The sequence below is a fragment of the Artibeus jamaicensis genome, unplaced genomic scaffold (genome assembly GCF_021234435.1).
Source record: "Artibeus jamaicensis isolate MK-2021 breed Jamaican fruit bat unplaced genomic scaffold, CSHL_Jam_final contig_465, whole genome shotgun sequence".
Taxonomy (NCBI): Eukaryota; Metazoa; Chordata; class Mammalia; order Chiroptera; family Phyllostomidae; genus Artibeus; species Artibeus jamaicensis.
In genome coordinates, this window is record NW_026521843.1 from 17,432,174 (window position 1) to 17,451,616 (window position 19,443).

Sequence of the window (19,443 nt, forward strand, 5' to 3'; positions counted from 1 at the left end):
GACTCCATCCTGGAAACATAATGGCAGTGTTTGCGGAAGTAGCTTAGACGCAAATTAACCTCCCCAAACATGTGAATTGGTTCAACAGCCTCAACTGTGATTTGGGCTTCGTGCTGAAATCCTAATGAACAGCTCTCCTCGACACTGGAAAGAGCAAGTACTTCACTGTTTTTACAAGTTGGCCCAAAAGAAAGAATGCAAAAAAAAAGATTGGGAGATGTCTTGCCGTCCAGACTGTGACCTCCAGAAGGACAGGGGCTGGGCTGTAGCCTGTGGATTGTCACCACTGCCCAGGGACCCGCATGAAAATGGGCAGGGTCTTTGGTCTTGCTACAGGATGTCTTCTGTGGAATGATGGAGGCCCTCCGTAGATTCAGGCTGCTTACACCTGCCACCACCTCCCTGCACAGACCCATGGCTTCCCCGTTTGGAGAACGAGGGGTCGGTTAGGATGGTCTTCAGGAAAGCTGACCAGGTAGCCCTTTCCACTCCCCATTTTCTCCTGAAAGGTGTGGTCTTCTGTCCTTTTGCCCCCTGGTGTTGACTTCTATCTCTGATGTGCCCCTCACAGGTGTGAGTCTTTGGACAGTGACTTCCTGCACACACTTAACTCCCACACACCCCATGTGAGCCAGTCAGAGTCTCTGTCCCGCTGCCAGCACAGTGCCTGGCCTATGGTTAAATGCTTGGTGGGCATCTGTCAAATAAAATAACTTGAAAGAATCAGCATAAAACATATGAACAGGGGCGTTTGTGAACATTGAGCTTGTCAGCACCAGAAGATAGTCCCTGAATCGTGGTATCTGGACCACATGACAACGGACAACTGCTCCCCGCCTCACCCCTGCGTGAACACAGTCTCCCAGCAGCCACACCAGGGTGCCACACTCCCAACCTCACTTTGAACTGTCCCAGCCCTCACTCTCTGTTGGTATCATTCCCATTGTTGGGGATGCCTCCCTCACATACTCCTCTCTCTGTTGAAATTCTATCCATCCCTCAAGGCCTCACTCAATGCCACCTCCTCTGTATAGCCTCAGACTGACGCTCTGTGAGCCCAAATGTCCAAATTTCTTTCCTTCTTCTGCCCTCTTAGCAGTCTATGACCATGATATTATATTTTATTTAGGTCCTACACCAGCCCTTGCAATAATATCATTGTCAGTGCCCATCTATGTCCAGCCCTGCCCACCCCTTGCTATATGCCCCTGGGTCCCTCCTGAGGGCCCCAACACACCCTTGCACACCGTGAATGCTTATGAAAGGTGCCTAGTGAGGTAGCCAAGGCTCTGATGCTCCCAGGGGCATCACTGGCATTAGCAAAGCCACTGAAAGTCTCAGAGCTGGCTGGTGGTAATCATCTGTCAGGGTGAGCAGTGGTAAGGGCAAGGCCAGCAGCAAGGTCCTGGGCTGAGGGGCAGGCCCATTCTTACTTGGCATAGGCTTTCTCCAGCAGGCAGGGCCAAAACTCTTGGTTGTTGCTGCGAGGACACACAAAGAGGTACTCATTGTTCAGGACAGGCAGGCGATCATCAACCACCACTTCCACCCATTGGCCACACTGCCAGAACTGGAAGAGAGTTCAATATATGGCTCAGTAGAGTTAGGGCAGGAGGGAGCTCCTGGACCCTCAGCCTGGGTCAGGAGATAACTCCCATCACCACGTGACCTCCACAGGGCAAAAACGAACTCTGTGCAGATCAAATCTCAGCCCATATTGACAGACAGGGGGTGGGCATGTCATCTCCACTGGTAGATGGACAAAATGAGTCACAGACCAAGTTAGATGAGGAAAATACAAGCAGAGAGGAAGGATACTTAAGGTTCTAGTTTGATTTTGCTACTAACTCTGGCCTTGCTTTGGCAGGTCCTTGGTGAGTTCTGAACATGAGACTCTCCAGATATAGCTAGGCACACACAAAAAAATAATAGGGGAAGCAGATGCTGAGGGACAAAGGAGAATGGTAGGTCAGATGCTGTCATGGGGAAGGAGAGCCTTCTGGGAGCAGAAGGCTTGGGAGAGGAGGTGGGATTCGAGCAGGCAGAGAAGAGTTGGGGGATGGCATCCCAGATGGAGGGGACAGCATAGGCAAAGGGCCAGAGGCCAAAAGACGAGAAGGGCACAGGAGTGAGCAGTGACAGTCTCACCCTGGCCCCACCATCAGAGCAGCAGAAATGAAACCAGCGGGTGTTGCTGCTGGGAGCACAAAGGCAGCAGCTGTTCCTTTCCAAAGCGGACTGTTTGAATCTCCAGCATTCAGTTCTCAATGGTTCACCCAGGACATCACCAAATGAGGAAAATTCATAATAAAGCCCGCCTCTTAGAGTTTCTTCTCTGGTCTCCCCTGTGCTGGATAAGCAGCAGGGCTTTCGGCTTCAGGCCTGAGCCTTGATGAAGGCAAGTCTTCAGCAGGTGAGCTTGTAATAGAGCTGGGTTGATGCAATCTATCATCTGCTCAGCAGTGACAGGAAGCCATCCATGTGCCATTCCACAGCTGGATGTCCCAGATGCCGGGTTGTTGCATCCAGCTGAGGATGCACTTGCAAAGCAGAGATGGAGACCGAAGACAGAGATGTCAGTGGAGACAAACCAAAGAAGATGTTTCAGAGTCGCTAATGAACCCATGCACTGCAGCCGGTTCCAGCACAGCTGTGGACTCACACCCCTATTGCAATAAGATGCATCAATGGGTGAGGTTGGGAGCCAACAGGAATGTTATTAGAGGGAAATCATGAAACATGGAGGAAATACCAAGGAAACTAATCCCAACTCCTGGAGGAAGGTACTGGAAGGATAGCCCAGTCTGGATTTGTGTTTAATGGGAAAGCAAAGTGTGGTAGTACACAGTATCCAGTCAGTGGAATTGTGCTTGAGTCCTGGTTCTATCTTTAGTTGTCTGAGCAACAGACATTGGGTAAGACACTTGATTTTCTGTGACTCGGTTTCCTCATCTGTCAAATAGGGGTACGAGCAAGAACTGCGTCACAGGGCTGTGATTGGGATCAGATGAGATTCCCAATGAGATCACAGTTTTGAAAGTAAAAACTGTTTTTCACAGCCTTTTTGTTCAGCACCTAGGACAGTGCCTGGGGCCACAGCTTGTCATCCAGAATGAGTGAATCTTGGCTTGAATAAGCTCCTTTGGTTGGTTCCCCATAGAAGTCACCCTTCCCCCTCCTTCCGACACTGGCAGTGTTGACTGAACTTGTTCTTTCTATACAAAGGGAACATCAGATATGACCACAGTTCTCAGAGAGGATGCACATGGCCTGACTGATGATCAAAAATGAGGCCACAGACCTGAATTTCACCTTTCTGGGCGCAGACAGCTGGCATCAGGATGATGTCTGTATCCCCCAAGAAGCACACTGCTATGGTTCTGCCCACATCCAAGTGTCTCAGAGAAGCCAAAAGTGTTTGGCAAAGCATCTAATTGCCCGGGCACTGGGCCCTCTCCAAGGACCAGTGCCCAAGCTCCAAGTGATGAGGAGAGATGTACAGAGGTTGGCACTGCAGCTATTTCTGGGCAACTGTGGGACTTTCTTCAACATCCAGAGGGCAGAGCATGTCCTGCCTGTCCTCATCTCCTGTCACTCAGCCAACATTTACAGCCCCAAGGCAGCTCAGGCACAGCTGAACTTTGCTTCTTCTAGCTCGTTCCTCAGTGTGGTCCTTGGACCAGCAACATCAGCATCACCTGGGCACCATTAGAAGACCCAGTATGCAAATTGTTGGACTTCAGGAAAAGAACAGGGTAAAGGATGATGATACCCAGAAATTATGGAAGGGAATTTAGCTGAGCAGAAAAAAGGGAGCAGTTCTTTAGAATGGAAGGGCTTGCTAAACTCTGGGCAAGATTAATTTTTTAAAAAGACATAACCTGGATATATTCCAGAGAAATTTCTGAACACCAAGGGGAGAAAGAGCCTCTTATAAACTTATAGTTTGAAAGAACAAGCTACATACAAAGTAAGAGCATAGATTAGCTTTGAGTTTTTCTTCGTCAACATCAGACAATGGAATAATGTTTACAGAGTCTTGGGGAAAGGGGATGTGATCCAAGAATCCTAAACCCAACTGAAGTATCATTCCCCAAAAAGAGCAAATGAAAAACACCCATGTGATCTGAGGAAATTATTCAAGGAACTACTCCTATCTAATGAGGCTGAAATTAAAACAGAAGTCTTCAGATAAGGGGAAATGAAGGGTGAAAGAAACAATGGTGAGCAATAAGTTTTTGATATGCTTTGTATAAGAAACATCCAATAGTGAAAATGGAATTGATCATGAAGGGCTGAGCAAAGATATAACAAGAAAATTTATATAACAGGAGGTTGGAATAGCAATATGAATTTCTGATAAAGAGGAATTCAAGGCCCAAAGCATAACATGTAACAAAGAGGGATATATTTGTAACCTTTATTCCAACAACCCGGTAACAAGAATATAAGCCAATGAATATAGTAGGAAAAATATAAAGCCAGATCATCTGACAACCTAAGAGGAACCCTCCAAACTCTAACTTTGGGAAAGAACTTCAATTTACTTCTTTTAGAATTTGACAAATCACACAGACAAAAAATAAGCCAAGATAAAGGAGATGATTGCAGATAACACAACCTGTAAATTAGAGAGCAAGATTCCATATATAAAACTCATGACCTTTGGATAATACATATTCTTCTTGTATGTCCATGAAACATTTACAAAAACTGTGGTGAACTTGGCCATAAATAAAACTTTAATAAGTTCCCCTAACATAAAGATTTTATGAATTATATTTTCTGATCATAATCTAATATACCTAAAACTCTAACAACCAAAAGATTACCCAATATATAACTTAATCAAAACTAAAAATATGTTACTTTAAAATAAAAGTAAGATATTTTATATCAAAACCCATAGATACAAGTAAGGTCTGAGGAAATTCCATAGTCATAAAGCTTTTACAATTAAAAAGGCTAAAATATTAAGTGTGTGCCCTGGCCAGTGTAGCTTAGTGGATTGAGTGCAGGCCTGCAAACCAGACGATCGTGGTTCAATTCCCAGTCAGGGCACATGCCTGGCTTGCAGGCCAGTGCCCAGCAGGGGATGCATGAGAGGCAACCATACATTGATATTTCTCTCCCTGTCTCCTTCCCTTTCCCTCTAAAGATAAATAAATAAATAAATATATTAAATGTGAAGATTCAGAAAATTTAAAAACCAATAAAATTAACTAAGACAATATAAACAGGAATTTGTGAAAATAAATTAAAAGTAATTACATGAAAATTGAAGCCCCAAGAGAAAAATGATAGAAAGAATAATGAAAGCTAAAAGGTAATTTGTTCAAAAATTAATGCAACAGACTGGTTGGCTTAAGAGAAAAAGGAAAAATAAAAAAAATATAGCATTGGGACTGATAAAGCTGATTTAACCACTGATTAGAATACATATTAAGAAAATCATACAAACAACTTTTTGTCAGTAAATTTGGAATATAGAAAGAACAGCTGATTTTCCTGAAAAAAACATGAATTTCAAAAATTAACTCCAGAAGTAAGAGAGCCAAGCAGCTCAGCTGTTACTGGACCCAGTAGAAGAGTTAAAGAAATCACATTTAAATAGGAAGTAGGTCAGGATAATTCAACTATAATCCGTTTTCCTTTCAAAGGAAAGATAACTAATATAAGCACGATTATTCAAATTATTTCAGATCCAAGTATGTAAAGCTCAATAGGTTTCCTTAAAAAAGTTAGCCCTCAAACACAATAAAAAAAATCAGACTCCTATTCTACATATAATATGGATGAAATAATTCTAATAAATTTTTAAAAAATGAAATCCAACAGTGTCTTTGAAGAACAGGGTACCATTCTGACTGGCGTGGCTAAGTGGGTTGGGTGTCTTCCCATAAGGCAAAGGGTCGCCGGTTCTATATCCAGTTGAGACACATACCTGGATTGTGGGCCAGATCCCCAGGTGGGGGCGTGGGAGATGTTTCTTTCACACATCGACGTTTCTCTTTCTCTTTTTTTTATGCTATCACAGTTGTGCCAATATTTCCCCTGTTGCCCCCCTCCACCCAGCACCCCCACTCCCTCAGGCAATCCCCACACAATTATTCATGTCCATGTGTCATGTGCATGAGTTCTTTGGCCAATCTATTTCCTATACTGTACTCTCCTTCTTTTTCTCACTCCCTTCCCCAATTTACTCAGCATAAATGAATAAAATCTTGAAAAAAATAAAGAGTGGAGTACCAGGAAAACAATTACTAAAACCCAGAGAAGGCAGGATTTTGCTCTTGTCACTCTTGTTCAAAATCGTGAGGTTCTAACTAACGGAATAAAGCAAAAGAGCGGGTAAGTTCTATCAATATTAAGAAACAAATTATTCTTATTTGCATATAATATTAGATTTTTAAAAAGCCCAGACTCTACTAAAGAAAAAAATTAGAACAAATAAAGGAATTTGGTATGATGTCTAGATACATTTCAGTACATAACAAGAAGTGGATTTTTTTTCTTTTCAGTAACATCTTGTTAGTAATGAGGGGGAAAATCTCATTCACACAAACTACAAAACTGTAAAATACTCGAGACTACATTTACCAAGAAGGGTACAGAACCAGTGTGAAAACATCACCATAATATTTTATTGAAGGGCATGAAACTAGTTCTGAATAAATGGAAAGATGGACCGTGTTTCTGGAAAGAATCATTAATATAATAAAAGTATAATTTTTCCAAATTAATACCTAAATTTAATGCTGCTCCACTCCGCCTCACAATGGCTTTTCTTTCTTAATTAGACACAATGATTTTACAATTCTCATAGAATAAATGGGCAAGAATTACCATGATACTTTTGAGAAAAGAATGAATAGTGAAGCAGAAATTATCCTACCAGATGTTACAACTTACTCTAAAGCTCCTGTAATCAAAATAAGAAGACACGGCATAAGAACAGACATAGACAAAAGCTCAGTGACATTCCAATGATTTTTTTTCCTGATCGTTTCTGTCTTTCAAAAAAATGTTACATGGGAAAATTTAGCTCTCATCTTTCCCATGAAAGATGGGAAGGTCGTGAGCTCAGATCCTTTTGGGGAGTCATGCACTGTGACGAACACGTAAGTGTCTCTTCCACATCTCAGGCTTCCAGCCCAAGGGAGGCATCCAGACAGGCACCTCCCTGCAGAGAAAACCATATAGACCCGCCCCCCTGCAGCACACGTACCCAGAAACGGAAAATGCCTGCATACTGGTGGGAGAAGCTTTGGTTCCTCAGGATGTTTTGCAGATGCTTTTGGTTCTGTGTCAAGGAGCCCAGCGCTGCCAGGAACCAGCAGTCTCCTGTGAGGGGACACGGCCAAGGGTGAGAGGCCAAGGGCACAGCTGGAAGCCCCAGCCCAGGCATTTCACAGGTCTTTGTGACCAGCGGCCACATACGTCCTTCTGAATAATGCATTTTTTTTTTCCACCTGAAAACTGAAGGAAGGATTCACAGGGGCCAGTCCTAAGCAAGACAGAGGAAGGTCAGACGGTGATAGTGTGGGTGACGAATGGCGGTTTGAGGGAGGTCGGGGCACTCCAGCCGGGCTGCAGCAGGGCTGGTGGGCCAGCTTGCCTTCTGATTCTCACTTGCCAGAGGTGCCCAGAGCTAAAGTCACAGCATCTCCTATTGTCAGCATTGGTGGCAACGCTGCTCTCTACAATTTCGGAAAACAGATTTGTGCTATCTTTGCTAGTAATTGCCCAGCCCCTACTTGGATCCCTCTAGCCCACAGGAGGGTTCTCTCCTCTTCCCCCTTGAGGGACATGGGGCCTTGAGTTTCTCCATGGATGCTGTGGGGAGCCCTCTGAGCACGAGCACCATCCCCTTCTCCTGAGTCTTCCCTCCCTCATCTTCAACACAACCAATGATTTGAATGGCATTTCGTGTCAGGCACTGATGTGTGCAGAAGCCACCAAGACAGCCTCAGAGAGGGCCTGTCCTGTGTGCAGTTGGGTGAAGCTCTGAATAGGAGGACTATTGGTTGCTGGGGGTTTCCCCCAACACTGACAACCAGCCTCAGAGGCTTCTATCAACTTAGCCCGACACCATGATTCTTTCCATCAGGTGAGGTCCATGTGCAGGTGTAACTTGTAAGCTGACATTGTAAAGATGTAGAGTCTGTTCTCAGAAGGGTTGCTATCTGATTTTGCTCTCTCTTAACTCCCTGGCCATTTTCTCCTCCCAGCCCGGCCTGCCCCTCCGCTCCTGGTCTTCTGGCTCAGGGGGTTCTCTTGGTCATTCCTGATACTGCCCACAGGCCTCCTTCAAGGCCAGCCCTCTTCTCCTCTGTCCTCACTGCTCAGCTGTAAGCAACAACTTTGCTCCACGGCTGTCTGGTGGGTGGGAGAGAGTCAAACAGCCCTAGATTCAAACCCAACTCAGCCACTTTCTGCTTATGTGACATAAAGAAAATTACTTAACTTCTCAGACCCTTTGTCGCTGTAAATTTAGGGTGGGGATATTACAAGGCACAAAGGAACCAGCACGTGCAAAGTATCTAGCAGCAGAGTCATTGTGGTAACTCAGTGAATATTTGTTTTTAAAAACTTCTTTAACTTGAAAAATAACTCAATAAATTAAAAAAAAAGAAAAGAAAAATAGTAATAAATAAATAAGTACACCTGTAAAAAAAAAAACAAACTTCTTTAAAGATCTTATTTATTTAGGCTGGTATAGCTCAGTGGATTGAGCGCGGGCCTGTGAATCAGACGATTGCGGTTCGATTCCCAGTCAGGGCACATGCCTGGGTTGCAGGCCAATTCCCAGCAGAGGATGCACGAGAGGCAACCATACATTGACATTGCTCTCCTGTCCCTCCCTTCCCCTCTAAAGATAAATAAATCCCCTTAGAGAGGGGAAAGGAGGGAGAAAAAGGGAGAGAAATGTCAACATGCAAGAGATACATCGATTGGTTGCTTCTTGTACATCCCCAACTGGAGACCTGGCCTGCAACCCAGGTATGTGCCGGGGCTGGGAATCAAACTGCTGACCTTTTGTTCCCAGGCCAGCACTTAAGCCACTGGGTCACACCAGCCAGGGCTCAATGAATATTTGCTTCCCCTTTCTTGGTCTCTCTTTCTTTTCCATATCCCAATGCTTCTCTCTACTCAGTGCTCAGACAAAACCCTGTCTCCATTTTCTCACTGTCTTCGATGATGTTTCACCCCAAAGGGCTCTGCACACACATATGGCTGAGCCGACTTGCAGGCTGCAGACCTGGGCATTAGCAGTGCGTCCACAGCAGCGACGAGGAGGCTGGCCTCACCCTCTCAGCAGCTGGGGCAGAATTCTGAGGGTCTGGGTGGGCACTACCCTCCACCCCTTCCTATCCCGAAGGCTGACTCGGAGCAGCCTGCCCTGATGCACAGCCAGAAGAGAAGAGGTTGCGTTCTTACCTGCACATCCTTGTGTGATGTCAAATCTGCTCACACCTTCCAGGATGAAGTGAGGTTCTGATTTACCCCTTAATAAATCCTTAGGAAAGAGGGAGAAAGGCCATGAACATCTTTTATTCCTCTATGCCCAGAGTGGTACCCAAGACATCACTCACTTTGTCTTTGAGAAGTGGAGGTTAATTCTTAAATAGGTGCTTAAAATTTCCCCTCATTCTTCAGGTTTTATTGCTATCAGGACGGTGAATGTCAAAGGGGTGTACATGTAACTGATGAGACAGGCAATAAATTCATAAGCAAATTCCATGAAGAGATAACATAAGATCTCAGATATTCAGCCATCCTGGTCCTAACAAGCAGTTTTGTATTAAAAGGTTATAAACAAGAAAAGAAAAGAGGCAGATACATTTAGTAGAGGAAATCTCTTATAAACATAATAAAGCTTTCCTGTGGAATGTCATCTCTTAGAAGTCAGCATAGGCCTTCTCAGCTCCAGGTTCAAGTCCAGCCATGTGCATGACTCAGATCTTTCACAGACTGATTCAGGAGGATGCCGGGCCCCTCACCTCTGGTGCTGTTACTCAGTGCCCCTTCTCCCCCAACCTCCAACACACAGTGTCTGCTGGCTGCAAAGGGGTTGTTAGAGGACTCCGAAGTGCTGCAATGCTGGGGAGAATTTTGGGAACTCACAGCAGACATGAAGATGGTGAGAGTTCCTTAAGGGGGCTCTACAGTCCCTTTGAGGGAACAGTGGGCCAAAGGTCTGGCTCCTGCCCCAGACCCCAGCCTCTAGGTCTGCCCCCTACTGGGAGCCCACGGGATTATCCTCAGCATCCTCTCTGTACAGCTCTTGCTGGATTTTCCACTGCATTTGTTTGCAGAATTTAGTAACTGTGCCTGTATCATTTCTTTTCACCTTGATAAACAAGTCCCCAGAGAGCAGGGCTCCAATGCGGAAACAGATTCATGTGCTCAACAGCCGTGAGTGTACAGAGTCACATGCACTGGAACACCTGCCAGCCCTTTGTAAACTACCAGCTTCCTGGGGGAGCCTCCAAGGGGCAAGCAAAGGTGTGCATGTCTGCAGACAGGGATGCCCAGCCGGTGTGTGAAAGGTAATCACTGGTGCATCTCTTTCCATGGATAACCAGCCCTTTCTGATGGCCCAAGAGGTACACATGGGCCCAGGCCCTGGAGTGGAGGCTCCAAGCCCAACCCTCTGCTGTCCCCATCACTGGGCAGAACTTGGGGTCTCTCCTAACTCTGCAGAGCCATAGAGAGAGCAACTCTCCTAGTTTTGAAACAACCTGGGGTGCTTCAGTGACTTTAACTGTCCTCTCCCCTTTGACTGGGAAAAGACAGTGGAAGTCCCAATGAAGGCCTGCTGTCAGTGAGCAGGTACCTAGACATCCCACTGTGGGAATAAAAGAAGAGGGTGAAGGCCATGGGGTTACTGGACCAGGAACAAGGTCAATGTCGTTCAAGTTTCTTGACCCACCCCCAGTGCAATTCTTCTTCCCTGTCTTTTCCTGGTCCTCCCCAGGGATTGGCAGAGGAGGGGCGTGCGTGCTCAAGAGTCTATTCAGACAGACTGGTGTGGAATCCTGCTCTGCATTGCTCCCTGGGGGACCCTGAGCCACTTCATTTTCTCCACCGAGCCTCAGTTTCCTCATGTGTAAACTGGGAGACTCCAACAAGGAAGCGTTGGAGGCACTGGCTGTCAGTATGAGACCCTTACTGCGGGCTCCGTGCCTTATTTACGGACTGTCTCCCAGCAGCCTGGCCAAGCAAGAGCCCTTCCGTTTTACAAATGAGGAAGGATGTAAAATACTTAGCACAGCATCAGGCAGGGTGTGGGTTCAATAAATATCGATTCCCTCCTTCTGCAGCATTTGCAGAATTAAAAAAGCTGTATTCATAGACAAACCCAGGGCCTCAGATCTTTTCATTATTAAACAACGTAGAATAAAAAACATGAATAAAGTAGTTGACTCATAGATGTTAGACAGAAAAAGGCAAAAAAAGGAACCTGGCAAGTAGAAGAGAAAAGAAGTGATAAAAGAACATAATTAGTGAGTTATAAAACAGAAAAACAACATAATCAATAAAGCATGTAAATGGCCTCATTTGGGGGAGAAGGCTTACACAGAGCCCACCTTTGCCAAATGTAGTAGAGAACCCCAAATAAAAGTAGAAGTGCAAATAAGGTTTTAGCAATATGATGTTAGATTCTGAACTAGTCAAAGTACTAACGATTTTCTGATGAAAATTAACATTGCCCCAAATCATTCGAGTTAGTACATAACCTGAAAAGATCAATAACCTTGGAACAGTGTTTTAAAATGATCAAAGAACATCTCCCCAGTATCTCTGTAAAGGCTTCTAAGTAGACATGGTTTTCCTGCCACGTTGTCGGGAACTTTCAGGAAACAGGCAATTTAAGTGTCATTTACAGTGTCAGTGTTAAAAAAAAGAAAGAAAGAAGAATTCCGCCACCATTTATTCCAAGAAGCCAGCATAGCCTGGAGGCGCAACCTGAGAGAGAAAACACAAAAAAGCACATGCACTCTGCAAATTGATTTCAATGATGGGAACACACTGAAATGAATGAATCTACAATAAATGATAAGACTAACACACGGTCAAGCAGGGCCTTCCGTAGAAACCCAGCAGGCTGGGGTGGATTCCTATCAGGAGATCTAATAATAGAAAAGAGCATTTACATGGCCAAAGAGGAGATGAGTCCTGTCCTTCCGTGAAAGGCAAATGGAAAATGCATAACTTTCTCTGGTTTACCCAAGGAATAAAAATTAAGATTAAAAACACCAAATTTAGCTAATTAGGAACAGGAAGATTTTATGAAAATTCAGTGGCGATTATTTCAAGTCAAAAGTCAGCTATCAGCATCAATCAAAGTGAGGCACAAAATCAGTATCAAAGTCCTCTGTTCTTTGAGCTCCTTCCCTGCCCTGGGCTTTCACGGGGTGTTGGAGCGGCTCCAAGGTAGATGGAATTATACTCAGAAGCATTTCATCTGCTGCGCCGACTTCCTGAGACAAGGCCCACAGCGAAAATAGGTAAATATGGCTGGGAAGACAGTAACGCTCTGCTTCCGGGCAGTTCCCTTGTTGCCGGGTGGGGCAGGAGCACCAGCTCTGTTAAGTCGCTCGCACAGGGCAGAGCAGTATCCACCCGGAGTGGGACTTGCATCATGAGGAGCTTTGCAGCCATGGAGCTCGCTGGGTTCTACCTTCTACCACTTGGATTTAGCAGGTCACCCAGAGGTAGAGCTCAGGATTTGCGCAGCCCCTCAGATGACTCCGAGGTGCAGCGCAGGCGAGGGAGCAGGTTCAGAGGAGCCACAATGTGTTCCAGGTCCCACAGGGAGCAGGTAGGAGCTGGGCCATCTGCCTCCACGGTGCCCCCCTCTTCCCCACTGCCCATGCCAGCAGGGAGGGGTCTCTCCCCTTCAATGTTTTCCGATTCCATGAAACAAGAAAACTGCAATGGTTGATTTCAGAGTCCAATTAACTGGGCCATGGGGTGCCCAGAAGTTTGGCTAAACACTATTTCTAGGTGAATCTGCCAGAGTGTTTCCAGATGACATCAGCATTTGAATCAGTGGACTCAGCAAAGCAATTGCCCTCCTTGGTGTGGATGAGCCTCATTGAATCCGTGGAACAGAATAGAGCAGAAGGTAGGGGAAGGGAGAATTTGCCCTTCTATGACTGACTGCTGAGCTGGGACAGAGGTCTTCTCCTGCCCTCAGAATGGGAATTACACCGTCTGCTGCCCTGGCTCTCAGGCCTTCCCCAGGCTAAAGCACACCACTGGCTTTCCTGGGTCTCCAGCTTGCAGATGGCAGACTGTGGGGCTTCTCAGATGCCATAACCACATGAGCGAATTCCTCATAGCACATGTATCAATAGGATATAGTGAGATGTTTCCTATTCCTCGCATGCTATAAAGTGCACACACCTCCTATTGGTTCTGTTTCTCTGGGGAACCCTAACTAATACAGGAGCCATCAGCAATAATGAAACTAAATAATCTCAGGAACTTAGTTCTGAATTGTGGAGCTCTTTCTCAACACCAAGTTTGGAGCAATCTCTGCCGTATTAGATATGCCAGAGATTCCTGTAACGCAAGAGCCCCTGGAAAGTGGCACCAAGTGGCCAGCGCTCTGCCCCTTGTTTTTTGGAGGGCTCTGTCCCAACATGACGTCACTTGGTCTAACTCAGCAATGGCTCTGCATTCTTTTCAAAGGATGCTCCTGCGCTTCCCCAGACACGTGCTGCTCTTGCATGAGGGAAGGACAGGCTTGGTGCCAGCAGTTGGGCACGGGCCATCAGAGGGTGGCCAGAGTTCAGGCGGGGCCAGAGGCCAGTGTCACTCCCTGTCCTAATTTTACTACAGAGACTGGCTTTATTGGCATCAAAGTTCTTTGGCTCAATGACAACTGGCTGTTGGCATCTTTACTTTCTGAAACCTTCTGTTACTTTTCGATTTCACAATCTACACTCATATCTCCGCTTTGTCAGCGCTCCCTTTTCTGAAGAACTCATTTTGGTCCCGAGGTGAATCATTTCTAGTGAATGACCCTTTCAGGAAGTCTGTTCTGGCTGCTGGGAGAGGCTGTTGCCTGGGTTGGCTGTGCTCCACCCGGGGATGTCCACGGGCCAGCATCTGCAGTGGGGCTGGGCGCTGAGCTCTGACTGCCCATCCCACAATACGGCTGGGGCCCACAGCTCCCTATTCTTCGGTGGAGCAGTAACATGTTTTTCACCAAAGAATGAGAACAAGAACAAAATTTGAGTATCTCAGTCTGACATCCATGGGTGACTCTGCTGTGCTGTCCAATATGGCAGCCACAAGCCATAGTAAATTAATTAAAATGGAATTGAATTAAAACGTCAGACCCTCCGTCACACTATCCACATTCCGAGCACTCAACAGCCACGTGTGACTAATGGCTACCATTACTGAACAGTGCAGAGAGAGACTACCTGTCATCTCACAAGGTCTGTGGGATAGCGCTGATGTCCCGACTGGGGATGATAATACTACCTACCTTTGCAGGACTGCTATGGCAACGAAATGAAATGTTATATGTAAAGTGCTTAGATTAACACCTAGCACATGTACTCACTCAATGAATGGATTTATTATTATCATCCATGAAATAAAAGGAACAAAGGAGACAAAGTAGGGAAGACACGTGGAAAGTTCTAGAAAGAACTACACAAATGTAAATACTTCTAACTGTGATAAGGGACACAAAGATATATGGCATATCCACAAAGACATTTTAGAAGAAGTGTGGGAATGAAAAATGATACCCTAGCAGAACAGGAATGGGAACAGACTGCACTTGACCCCTAGAGCCTCGAGTATTTTGGGTTCCTGGCACGATTCTGTGTCAGTCATTTCACTTCTGTTTGTCTCGGTTTCTCCTTGACCCCCAAAGACTGCACGAGTTGAGATGCTGCTAGAATTAAGATGAGAAACTCTCAACCCTTTCTAAATAGATGTTATAAATTCTTAAACACTATAAATATAGTTTCACATTTATTGCCTAGCACCTTATGAAAAAAACAAACTTTCAAAAAGAACCTCAGCCTCTGAAAATACCCAAGGGGAAACAGTCATATACATATTATGTACCCCTTCCAAACTTTAAATAGAGTTCTCTGTTCAGCTGTTTTTAGGAAGTGACGGCCAGAAAAAGACAGTCATGTTGGGGACCTGTTACCTGTGGCTGGTAAGATGGATCCTGGTATGCTGAAGCACCCCCTCCTTCTTCAAGTAGCATCCAAGCCCCACCTGATCCCCACCCACCTTCACTCCTGCAAGCCTACAAATCCATCCTGAGTTAGGATGTCATCCACAACCTACAGTTCCATGTCATCAGCAAATACCTTTTCTGTATTACCTGACTTGACTTTACTGAAAGTGCCAGTAGAGTGCTTGGCAGTTAATATGTGCTGATACTATAATGTCTAGTAAGCTAACAATGATATTACTTGCTCTTGTTTTAGGTTCCGCTGGCTGCTTTTGGAAGCATGAAGAGAAGCATTTGAGCATCAGGGTGCTCAAAGTGGTCCTCAACTGGGTATCTTTCATCAATGGCAGCTCTGATGAGATTAGAAAGTGTTAAGTGGGCTGAGAAATGGCTTCTGGAGCTTCACGCCCTGTCAGTGAGATGGTTCTAGAAAAACCAGCAGAGCTCACCTTGCTGCAAGGTGGAGTTAGCGGTCATCTGCTGGGGTAGGGGATTCAGTGAGGTTTGAATGTTGCCCTAAAATATCTTCCTAATTTTACAGCTGATGTATAAAATGAAGCCTTTGCAAGATTGAAAATACAAACAAAAGTGAGAGAGGTGAAGCAATTATTTAAAGTCATCCTATTGCATAAGTGACATAGTATCTTCCTTTTGAGGACATTCTAACAGAAACAAAGGAAAAGATGGTGATAACTGGAGGGAATAAAGAGGGATGGTAGATGGTCTCAATTACAGAGATGGAAGAGATGCCAGAGACCAACTCACACATATGTCTTCCCATTTTCAGATGGGAATACTGAGGCACAGAATCTAGTGATGTGCTCAGTGTTAGAACTGGGTTAGAACTCAGGAGTCCTGGGTCCAGGTACAGGGTCTTTCTATCCCCTTGAGGATACAACACTGTAGCCCAGGGACCAGATGAATTTCATCGTCCTTCCAGTTTGGTTTGGGCCACCCCTGAAAACTGGGTCTCAGGCCCATCCTTCTTTCAGTGGGAGGGGCCATGATAGGGGCCTCAGAGGGCCCAGGTGCTGAGTTTGTGCCTGGGGAGGGCTCACTCACCTTGGGCCGCTTCCACTGCAGTCTGGAGACATCCTTTCCCTTGAGCAGCTCCAAACCTATGGAAGAAATCTCGGCAGGGAATGTCTCATCCTCAAATAGCAGACCTCTGCTTAGGCAACGGTCCCGCAGGTAGTTAAAGTCCTGGCCCTTGAACTTGATGTTGGGGGTCTTGGATAGAGGCTCCTGATTGTGTGCCATGGCTTTCCTTAGAAGACTTCCAATATCGTTTCCTTTTAGGGAGAAAAAAAGATATTTTTAGGGATAAGCCATCAAGTCCTTCGCATCATTAGATTTGAGCCCTGAAGGTGCACTCAGATGTCCCCCGCCCCCTTACAAATGAGGGGACTGAGACCCGGATCAACTGGCTGGTGACACAACCAGCTGGTAGGTGAGCCCAGACTGGAATTCAGCCATCCTTCCTCTCAGTTCAATTTTCAATCCACTGTACCCAACAGCTTCTCAGTAAGCTCTTTGGGCACCAGAGATCATGTGGGTATTTGTACGTCAATGAATATTTATTCAGTACTGACCTTGTGCCAGGCACTTCATGAACACTGGCAATCCAAAGGTAAATACGACATGATTTTTATCCTCTGGGGCCTCATTATCAAGTGGGGAAGTTGGATTAGACATTTCAACAACACCATTCAACCTTCCATCACTGAACAGAAACTGTCTAATTAAAAATGTGTACAAAGTCCTGCCGACATAAAGGAGCTATGAACTGCCAAGGGGAGTCTGGAATGATGCTCCCATAGGAAGTGACCTTTGAATTGGGCATTGAAGGAAGGAGAATTTGCCAGGTAGAAAAATGGTAGGTATTAAAAAACAGGTCCCTCCAGATGCCCTCAGTAGTACATGCAAGAAGGTTCAGGAGTTGGATTGGAAAGGTCATGGGTGTTAGAGGAAATGGGAGGGCCTAGAGGGGCCGGTGGGGTGGGGGCTGGGGGTAAGGGTTGTTGGCAGAGATGGCCAGGAAGGTAGGTGGGAACACGTAGACCCACAGAAAGTTTCTGGGCCTGAAAATCTGCATCTGTAGGCAGAGAGCAGGGAAAGATGGAAGAAAGAGGCTGACAACTCCAGTCTGGTATTAATAGTGTTTATTAAGGGAAAGTAACAGGAGGCATGTCTTGGGTGGCTGCAAGGCAAAATGGGCCCCTTTGTCATTTGGCAGGTGCCAAAGAATTACACAGGGTAAAGGGAGGTAGTCACGGCCCTAGTGTGGGGTTGCTACCAGCTACGACAAATCACATGCTTGACCAGGTTAAGGCAACAACCTGTTCCAGGAACCAGCACATAGCAGGAAGAGGTGGAGGGGTGTGGATTCATATCAGAATGAACATCAGCGATGACCAGATAGTCTCTAAGGCAGGTTCGTGGAAAACAACCTGCCTCTGGCTTGGATCTAGCTTACAGGTCAGGCAGTGGTCATGCCATGGAACAGCATTCTCTCCCCCACAGGTTGAAAGCTTGACTGTGAAATAGTGTATGTCTTGCAAATGCTGCATATCTTTCAAGCACTGCAGGGCCACCGAAGAGGTGGGCTGTGATCAGATCCGTGTGTAGAATTATGGAGCAAGTTGGAGGCCGCATGGGGGGATGGGCAGGAACTGAGACAGGGAGGAGGATGGGAGGCTGCTGAATTTTTCTGGGGGGGGGAGATAGTGTTTGAGCATCTATAGTGAAAATGATGGAGAATCAGATTCCAGAGTCATTTTATAGGTAGAACCAATAGGATTTGATGAGGAATGGAATATGGGGGCAAGGGGTCGGGAGGGGAAAAAAAGCGCTATGGTGAACATTCAACTGGGTTTTGAAGTTTGCTTCTGGTACTCACCACCTGAGCTGCAACACTGAATTAGCATTCAAGCCTGTGAACTTAATTCTCCACCTGTACGGATTAATGATACCAGCCTCCTAAGGTTTCTTGTGGTATTAAATGAGGTTTTATCTCACATGCCAAGCAAGAGTAAGTGACTGGCATTCGGTAGGCACTCAATTAATGGTGGTGTCCTAATTTCCCTAAAGGGATATCAAGGAAGTCTGGGCTTTTTTGTACAGCAAGCGATAGATGTATAACTGACATCATTTACCAAAATATGGGTCATTCCCTCGATCAGCGAGGTCAGCTGACTTTGATCTGAATCCTGAATCCACACTTACTAGCTGGGGGACTTGAAAAGCTCCTTAGCCCATACAGCTGTGCTTTTTAAGTTTCCTTGACCAGCGTCTGTCTGGGTGACACAGACCCCAAGGTCCACATGTCCTATCCATTCCCACTTCACAGTGAAAAAGGAAGCAGGTGACAATAAAGAATAAGAAAGGAACATAAACAAACAACTTATAGGAAAAATGTGCAAATTTATAATAGCAATTTTCTTATAATTAACTTGTAATAATAGTATTCATACATTGCAAATTATGTACATAGCACACATTCATAGGCAGAATGTCACATGGGAAGTGACACTGTACTCACACATTTGGAGGGAACCATGTACACAATTGTCTAGCAAATGAGGTAGGAATTTACATTTGAACTATTAGTTTGAGCCATATGAAACCATCATTTCTGTAGGTCAAAAATGGTTGACTTGTCAATTGACGAGATTTGCTTGTCGATCCGAGACAAAGGCAGGGAGGTCTGCTAAAGGAGGGCTGTGAAAATCCTGGGCCCTCCAGCTCTGCGCATGCCTGGGGACAGGCATCCGACACAGCATCACCGCACCAGTGAAACCCTGGATTCACGTGTGCCACACCTCTCAGTCAAATGCTGGACTCACGTTTGCAATGAATGCCGGCAATGAGTTCATTCAGTTTATGAAAACTAAATAGTAGTTACCCTTAATTACACAATTATGGGTCTGTCAGTAAGCAGCCCTTAACTGTATGGAAAAATGAGTCTAAAGAATTTGGCTCGACTTCTCCATCAGAATCTTGCACAGGCCCTGCATTTGGGGATCGGTTTGCAGGCCACCCACAGGGCCCTGACTACTGACTGGGTGGCGGACTGGTGGACTTTAGGAATCCCACTCTAAGACTCGCTCTCCTCATTTGTAAAGTGGAGATGGTGATAATATGCGTGGCATCAAGTTGTGAGACTCAGATGAAACCACGCTGGTCAAATACTTTGCCTTGTGACTGGTAAATAGAAAGTAACC

General features: G+C 45.6%; 1 protein-coding gene across 1 annotated transcript in view; it reads right to left on the reverse strand.

Moving 5' to 3' along the window:
- The window catches only part of CAPN13 (calpain 13), a 76,222-nt gene that overhangs the window by 39,464 nt on the left and 17,315 nt on the right, over positions 1–19,443 (reverse strand). Inside the window, exons 2-5 of the mRNA XM_037146768.2 lie at positions 16,283–16,512; positions 9,442–9,520; positions 7,229–7,344; positions 1,434–1,570 (exon numbers count right to left, since the gene is read on the reverse strand). Of these exons, the coding sequence (XP_037002663.2) occupies positions 1,434–1,570; positions 7,229–7,344; positions 9,442–9,520; positions 16,283–16,480 (530 nt within the window). The 5' untranslated portion in view covers positions 16,481–16,512. The remainder of the gene's footprint in view (positions 1–1,433; positions 1,571–7,228; positions 7,345–9,441; positions 9,521–16,282; positions 16,513–19,443) is intronic.